General features: G+C 41.7%; 1 protein-coding gene across 1 annotated transcript; it reads right to left on the reverse strand.

Moving 5' to 3' along the window:
- Window positions 1-591: 591 nt before the first annotated feature.
- Window positions 592-7,189, reverse strand: LOC117434213 (proteasome subunit beta type-8-like). Its single transcript, XM_034909649.2, has 6 exons — window positions 7,010-7,189; window positions 5,701-5,845; window positions 4,825-4,936; window positions 3,757-3,886; window positions 1,326-1,530; window positions 592-812 (listed from the first exon to the last, which is right to left on the reverse strand). The coding sequence occupies exons 1-6, from the start codon at window positions 7,151-7,153 to the stop codon at window positions 724-726; spliced, it is 825 nt and encodes a 274-aa protein (XP_034765540.1). The 5' UTR covers window positions 7,154-7,189; the 3' UTR covers window positions 592-723.
- Between the last annotated feature and the right edge of the window lie 1,652 nt (window positions 7,190-8,841).

Raw genomic sequence — 8,841 nt, forward strand, 5'->3', positions numbered from 1 at the left:
ATAGGCTGTGTGTGTGTGTGCAGTACAATAGGCTGTGTGTGTGTGTGTGTGTGTGTGTGCAGTACAATAGGCTGTGGTAAAAATTTGTATCTCTTGAATATCATGTATTGGCAGTGAGTTTATCATATTACATTGAGAGTCATCTTGATCATTTTGACTTTACTAAAAATAAAAATTCATGAAAACCTTCTGCAACAAAAATACTCCTCCAGTCCTTTCTTAGAGCTTCTTAATGTATCTTCCATGGGTCTGCCTCCCCTTATCTTTTAAAACCAAAGTCCAGGCTGGGTGCTAATATGAATAAGGGAGGACAGTGCAGACTGGGTGCTAATATGAATAAGGGAGGACAGTGCAGGCTGGGTGCTAATATGAATAAGGGAGGACAGTGCAGACTGGGTGCTAATATGAATAAGGGAGGACAGTGCAGGCTGGGTGCTGATATGAATAAGGGAGGACAGTCCACACTGGACGCTATATCAAGCATATCCAGTATATTAGGAGATGCAAATGATATAAAGTAAGCTGTAAAGTACAATCTATAGGTCTTGATGATGTGAACGTATCTAGAGTGTAAAGTACAATAGCAATGCATTTGACAGTTTAACACCAGAGTTCCTTTATTTGAAGGCATGTATTGTGCACAGCTGAGCAGTTGAAGACATTGTTAGAGATCCATTAATAAAACGTGTGTGATCTTGTATTGCTTGTATCAGTGCCGCTGTGTCACTTGTTTTCTAATGCATATTGGTGAATAAGCTCAGCAACATCGTCTTTGCAGATTTTGATCCATCCATCTTGACGCATGTGATACACTGGAAAGAAAAGATGAAGACGGGCAAATTAAACAAGAACATTGCGATGATGACGGCATAATAACAGACATGAAACAGGCTTCATCTGCTACACATAAAAACATAACACTGCACGGTAATGAAGAGTGTCGTGAACTCCAGTCCTTCACGTTCTATTGGCTCCCACATTTCACTCTAAATAACACACATCCAATCACAGTGCAGCAGCTTCGAGGAAACAATACGCTTCTGCAATGTGACTGGATGAGACGTGTCAATAAACTGAGGTCTGGTCATGTGATCACAATCCCTGCCGGCAGTGCAGCCGCTAAAGAGAGAGAGAGAGAAACAGTGTGGCGCGAGAGTGAACGCCCTGGACTAGCTGTGAAAAATCTCAAAGGATCAACATCGGGATTCTCCTCCTGTGCATCAGGATGCGGGACAGTTGCTAGGATATCAGGACTGTCCCGGCCATATAGGGACTGTTGGCATGTACGCATGTGCTTGACTAAAGCGAAGGCGTGGGGTACTTACAGTTGACCACCCCTCCAGAGTAAGCGTCTCTGTGGGTGGCGTGTGCGATCGCACGCCGGCCCAGATCATACGCCTCCTCCACGGACAGATCGTATCTGTAGCCGCTGTCTACAACTCCATAGGCGTAACTGCTGCCACAGCCAGTAGAAAACAGCTGTCCAGAGAGCCTGGTCCCATTGTCATCCACATAGTACAGCCCTGGCCCCTGAGCACAACACAGAAAAACATTCACTCAGCATGCAGGAGTTTCTCAGTGATTAAAGGGTATTTAGCCATTACACAACTTTGTATTATCAGTTAAAATATGAACACATACTGTATATAGTTTCTGATATTTAAATATATATATCAAAGAAAATAAATCTGAAAACTAAAATATACAAGGTTAACTATATTCACTACACAATGGGAAGAAATTGAAAGGAGAAAATAAACTCTGTAGTGTGTTTTTCTGCCTTCAAGAACTGGTGGCAGTTACACTTTTGAGTAGAAGCATTGAAAATACTGCTCAGATGGTCATTAATATAAATGAACTATCAGAAGGTTCTAAGGGTGGTGGTAGAAAACACACTGGAAATCAAATTTGCCAGTATCCACAAAATGAATGCAGGACAGCAAAAGGTCTCATTTTGTATTTACAGTCTCTCACTTTTATTTTCAATTGTGAAATAACAAAGCATAACTATACTGTACAATTATTCTAGGCAGGGTGATTGTGTTTGTGTAGCTCAGTGTGAATGCTGTTCATGTAGATCAGTGTGAATGCTGTTCATGTAGATCAGGCAGTGTGAATGCTGTTCATGTAGATCAGTGTGAATGCTGTTCATGTAGATCAGTGTGAATGCTGTTCATGTAGATCAGTGTGAATGCTGTTCATGTAGATCAGTGTGAATGCTGTTCATGTAGATCAGTGTGAATGCTGTTCATGTAGATCAGTGTGAATGCTGTTCATGTAGATCAGTGTGAATGCTGTTCATGTAGCTCAGTGTGATTGTGTTTGTGTAGATCAGTGTGAATGCTGTTCGTGTAGATCAGTGTGAATGCTGTTCATGTAGAGCAGTGTGAATGCTGTTCATGTAGATCAGTGTGAATGCTGTTCATGTAGATCAGTGTGAATGCTGTTCATGTAGATCAGTGTGATGCTGTTCATGTAGATCAGTGTGAATGCTGTTCATGTCGATCAGTGTGAATGCTGTTCATGTAGATCAGTGTGAATGCTGTTCATGTAGATCAGTGTGAATGCTGTTCATGTAGATCAGTGTGATGCTGTTCATGTAGATCAGTGTGAATGCTGTTCATGTAGATCAGTGTGAATGCTGTTCGTGTAGATCAGTGTGAATGCTGTTCATGTAGATCAGTGTGAATGCTGTTCATGTAGATCAGTGTGAATGCTGTTCATGTAGATCAGTGTGAATGCTGTTCATGTAGATCAGTGTGAATGCTGTTCATGTAGATCAGTGTGAATGCTGTTCATGAGGATCAGTGTGAATGCTGTTCATGAGGATCAGTGTGAATGCTGTCCATGTCGATCAGTGTGAATGCTGTCCATGTCGATCAGTGTGAATGCTGTTCATGTAGATCAGTGTGAATGCTGTTCATGTAGATCAGTGTGAATGCTGTTCATGTAGATCAGTGTGAATGCTGTTCATGTAGATCAGTGCGAATGCTGTTCATGTAGATCAGTGTGAATGCTGTTCATGTAGATCAGTGTGAATGCTGTTCATGTAGATCAGTGTGAATGCTGTTCATGTAGATCAGTGTGAATGCTGTTCATGCAGATCAGTGTGAATGCTGTTCATGTAGATCAGTGTGAATGCTGTTCATGTAGATCAGTGTGAATGCTGTTCATGTAGATCAGTGTGAATGCTGTTCATGTAGATCAGTGTGAATGCTGTCCATGTCGATCAGTGTGAATGCTGTCCATGTCGATCAGTGTGAATGCTGTTCATGTAGATCAGTGTGAATGCTGTTCATGTAGATCAGTGTGAATGCTGTTCATGTAGATCAGTGTGAATGCTGTTCATGTAGATCAGTGTGAATGCTGTTCATGTAGATCAGTGTGAATGCTGTTCATGTAGATCAGTGTGAATGCTGTTCATGTAGATCAGTGTGAATGCTGTTCATGTAGATCAGTGTGAATGCTGTTCATGTGGATCAGTGTGAATGCTGTTCATGTAGATCAGTGTGAATGCTGTTCATGTAGATCAGTGTGAATGCTGTTCATGTAGATCAGTGTGAATGCTGTTCATGTAGATCAGTGTGAATGCTGTTCATGTAGATCAGTGTGAATGCTGTTCATGTAGATCAGTGTGAATGCTGTTCATGTAGATCAGTGTGAATGCTGTTCATGTAGATCAGTGTGAATGCTGTTCATGTAGATCAGTGTGAATGCTGTTCATGTAGATCAGTGTGAATGCTGGGGTAGGGGTACCTGTTTGTCCCAGCCACAGATCATGCTTCCCATGGACAGCCCCATCCCTCTGTATTCACACATCATGTTGGAAAGCAGTTTCGAGGCGGCGCACACTGAGATGCGCTCTTTGTTTCGCAGTTTGAACAGCCTGCAGCGTTAGGAATGAAAAAAAAAACAGTAAGGGTTCCAAGTTATTTCAAGTTGAGAAATAACACAGCTCTAATACAAGACCCCTTTAAGTGTACAGGACACACCTTGAACCTACTGTATCATTAATACTGCAATGTGATGAGGAGGTCCCTGCAGGACACACTGTATCATTAATACTGCAATGTGACGAGGAGGTCCCTGCAGGACACACTGTATCATTAATACTGCAATGTGATGAGGAGGTCCCTGCAGGACACACTGTATCATTAATACTGCAATGTGATGAGGAGGTCCCTGCAGGACACACTGTATCATTAATACTGCAATGTGATGAGGAGGTCCCTGCAGGACACACTGTATCATTGATACTGCAATGTGATGAGGAGGTCCCTGCAGGACACACTGTATCATTAATACTGCAATGTGATGAGGAGGTCCCTGCAGGACACACTGTATCATTAATACTGCAATGTGATGAGGAGGTCCCTGCAGGACACACTGTATAAATAATACTGCAATGTGATGAGGAGGTCCCTGCAGGACACACTGTATCATTAATACTGCAGTGTGATGAGGAGGTCCCTGCAGGACACTGTATCATTAATACTGCAATGTGATGAGGAGGTCCCTGCAGGACACACTGTATCATTAATACTGCAATATGATGAGGAGGTCCCTGCAGGACACACTGTATCATTAATACTGCAATGTGATGAGGAGGTCCCTGCAGGACACACTGTATCATTAATACTGCAATGTGATGAGGAGGTCCCTGCAGGACACACTGTATCATTAATACTGCAATGTGATGAGGAGGTCCCTGCAGGACACACTGTATCATTAATACTGCAATGTGATGAGGAGGTCCCTGCGGGCAACAGGACACACTGTATCCAGCCAAGGCCTCCCTCCCTCCCTCCATCCCTCCCTCCTCACCTGCACTCTTTTGCCAGCAGTCTCTCCCAGTACTGGCAGTCAGCTGCACTTCCTGACATGGTCCCCAGCAGGTACGGGTTAATCTCAATCACTTTATTCGCATCCTTGGAAGCTGAAATCAGTTTCATCATGAGAACCTTACATTGGATACACATGAATAATAACAGGAGTTATGTTTAATCTGAACAGGAGCGCAGTGTTTCTGTTTAATCTGAACAGGAGTGCAGTGTTTCTGTTTAATCTGAACAGGAGTGCAGTGTTTCTGTTTAATCTGAACAGGAGCGCAGTGTTTCTGTTTAATCTGAACAGGAGCGCAGTGTTTCTGTTTAATCTGAACAGGAGCGCAGTGTTTCTGTTTAATCTGAACAGGAGCGCAGTGTTTCTGTTTAATCTGAACAGGAGCGCAGTGTTTCTGTTTAATCTGAACAGGAGCGCAGTGTTTCTGTTTAATCTGAACAGGAGCGCAGTGTTTCTGTTTAATCTGAACAGGAGTGCAGTGTTTCTGTTTAATCTGAACAGGAGTGCAGTGTTTCTGTTTAATCTGAACAGGAGTGCAGTGTTTCTGTTTAATCTGAACAGGAGTGCAGTGTTTCTGTTTAATCTGAACAGGAGCGCAGTGTTTCTGTTTAATCTGAACAGGAGTGCAGTGTTTCTGTTTAATCTGAACAGGAGTGCAGTGTTTCTGTTTAATCTTAGCAGGAGTGCAGTGTTTCTGTTTAATCTGAACAGGAGCGCAGTGTTTCTGTTTAATCTGAACAGGAGTGCAGTGTTTCTGTTTAATCTGAACAGGAGTGCAGTGTTTCTGTTTAATCTTAGCAGGAGTGCAGTGTTTCTGTGCAATCTGAACAGGAGTGCAGTGTTTCTGTGCAATCTTACCAATGTAGTCCCCAGCAGAGGCTCTGGAATCCACTGCCACCACAACCCCATGCTGGAATTTAAAGGCCAGGGTGGTAGTGCCGTGGTTTAGATGGATCCTCACGTCTCCTTCCCCTGCAGTGTAGGGGCTGAGGAATGCTTGAGGCTGTAGAACAGAACGAATCAGGAGGTATCTTAGAACACCGTCTACAACATCCCTGGAACTTCTACAACATCCCTTAGAACTTCTACAACATCCCTAGAACTTCTACAACATCCCTTAGAACTTCTACAACATCCCTAGAACTTCTACAACATCCCTTAGAACTTCTACAGCATCCCTAGAACTTCTACAACATCCCTAGAACTTCTACAACATCCCTTAGAACTTCTACAGCATCCCTAGAACTTCTACAACATCCCTTTGAACTTCTACAACATCCCTTTGAACTTCTACAACATCCCTAGAACTTCTACAACATCCCTTAGAACTTACAAAAAGAATGACTGAAAAGTGATCAAGATTAGCAAAGCATGCGTGTAACATACAGGTACTCCTCCAGTGTCAGCAGGAGGCCCCATCACACCACACATCCCAGAATCCCATGGGTCCCACAGTGCAGACGCAGACAGGATTCATCGCAAACACACAGCTATACTGCCTTACAGCCTCAACACTAAGGTGTAGTGAAATAAAAACTAGCTAAAGTACTCCACTGTATTTTGAATAACGTTTTGAAACAAGGAGGTCGATATGCTTTTCTATGCATGCAGGTGTCAATACTGTTAAATAGATCAACATGATACTTTATAAGTATAAATATACTAAGTGCCATCACAATTGGATTAGCGGTTCACAAGATATAGCCAAAAATGGAGGTAAAACAAAAAGTTAAATATGAACAAAAACTACGGCCTTCGTGTTTCAATAACACACCCGTACTAATAAAACGACAGGCGGGTTTTGCAATTATCGCCCAGCAATAGCCTGCTCCCAAAGGGACGCGTCCAGTAACTCAAACTGCAACTAACTGTGCGGAACAAAAACACCGAAGTGTAATATTTCAAAGATGCACGTTTCTTCACTGATATATTTATATAACGCAGCTGTAATAAAGGACTTCCCATTGCCCACAGCGAGCGCAGCGTGCCTGCGGTTAAATAGTGCTGTGCTGACATGAACACTTGACACATTCTTACAAGGAAACAATATATTTATGATTTGAACTACAGTGTTTGAAAGTGGGACACATTTCCAATGAGTGTGTGATATCTCTCTTAGTTAATTCACATCCCCTATAATGATGTCATAGACCTGGCTGGTACTCACATCAACTCCTACCGGCACCGCGAATTCTGCCGTTTTCATCCCAAAGGAGAAATGGCTGGACCTGTCCATGACTGTCCCCCTGGTCCCGAAAGGACCCGCGCTCCTGTCCCCGTCTCTGTAGCCGCACACGTCCAGCAGCGCCATGTTGCACTAATCAATTTCCTGGTGCTATCATTTTGTTTAGAGATGAGAGCTGCACGAAACCGAAAGCAGTTTGCTGGGGATTGATAAGCGATGTGTTGAAACTGATAAAACTGCTCGGCTATGGAAAGTGTTCAAATCTCAGCAGGTTAAAAAAAAAAAAGAAAAGAAAAAAAACGTGAAGTTCAATAAAAGCGTGTGTTGCAGTTTTTATTTTATGAAAATAAAAATAAGTATTTTTAACATATTCTTTTTGTTATATGTACGTGACCAATGAGCTTTGAGAAACAAAATATTCGTTAAACGCGTCAGTGGTCGCCAGGCAGACTGTGTTTCTGCAGGTTTCGCTCACGATGTAGTTGATACACTGTTCTGTTTCACAAGCAACTGAACTCAAAATCCGGGGAATCCCCAAAACACGCGCCTAACCACTGTTAATTTATTGCGTTACAATTTTTTTAAGGAATATATTTTTTTGTGAAATTCATCAATTTATTTTTGATGTGCACCTTAAAATAAAAGCTGTTCAGTCTATTAAACGATTTTACTGAAGATGCAATCGCAGACACAAGTACGCACACTACACTTCACATATCTCAAGAAAACATGTTTAATACAAGCGTTTAGGGAGCCGTGGCCTCTCATTCATATATAATAACCAACAATTCACAATTACTGGCAGTTTAACTAACAGTCTTCAGGCACTTAAGCAATGTCAAATATGTGTTCATGAAAGAAGTTTGGCACTTTGCATTACAAGCCTGGAATTAGTTTTTACGACTAATTAAAAAATATATTCATTGGATTGAAACAAACCGCTACAGCTAAACACGGCATCATCGTACCTACTTCGGTTGAGCCGCACGCTGTAACGGGCTGTTTTATTTGATCTGAGTTTGCAATCGAGCTGCTTCAACTCCCAGTCATTTAAACAGTAGCCGTGAATTCTCCTCTACATCACCTATATGTATTTATACCGGCCCAAAAAGGATTTTTGATACAAAAACAGCAAAAATCACACAAGAATCCGGGATGTCATCATTTGCAAAGACTGTAACTCAGTAAGAGTTTCCGCGCTCATCCAGTCTGCAGTACCGAGGTTTGAACTCAAAATATATGACTATACCTATAGGACCATATGAAACTATATGACTCAAGATCCAGAATCAGATTGAATTATAACACATTACTAATTGTCATCAACTGAGAAGACATTTGTGTTTATTATTATTATTTATAATTTAGCTATTTAGATGACACCTTTATCCAAGGCGACTTACAAGTATTACAATAGAAAATACAATATTCCAAACAATTCAAGTTATTATTATTATATTAGTATTGTATTATTAGTAGTAGTATCAGTATAGTAGTACTGGTAGTAGTAATGCTACTGTACCAACCCTCCCAATTTTCCCAGGACAGCCCTCTTTCTAGGTAGCATGTCCCGGTGTCCCCACAAGTTTAGTCAAATCTTATTTTTGTCCCGCTCAAGGCTAGTTGTCTCATTTCTCATGAACGTCTGTGTTTGTCCACATGCTCAACTGCAATTAAGCAGCACCCTGATGGATGAAGGTACATCTAAAGCCAACTGGCCCCATTATCCACAAACACTTTGAGAGGACAAGTTTGTAAAATTGACCCTAAAATGAAAGAAATGAATCTGTAAAGTAAGTGTTAAACCTTTGCTA

This window comes from Acipenser ruthenus, chromosome 38 (genome assembly GCF_902713425.1).
Source record: "Acipenser ruthenus chromosome 38, fAciRut3.2 maternal haplotype, whole genome shotgun sequence".
Taxonomy (NCBI): Eukaryota; Metazoa; Chordata; class Actinopteri; order Acipenseriformes; family Acipenseridae; genus Acipenser; species Acipenser ruthenus.

Bases quoted from the DNA above. Each gene is read 5' to 3' on its own strand.
- LOC117434213 (XM_034909649.2), bottom strand. From the start codon at position 7,153: ATGGCGCTGCTGGACGTGTGCGGCTACAGAGACGGGGACAGGAGCGCG. The intron at 5,846-7,009 runs GTGAGTACCAGC...TCTGTTCTACAG, and splicing joins CGGTGCCGGTAGGAGTTGAT to CCTCAAGCATTCCTCAGCCC. The intron at 1,531-3,756 runs GTACCCCTACCC...TGTTGTGCTCAG, and splicing joins TCTGTGGCTGGGACAAACAG to GGGCCAGGGCTGTACTATGT.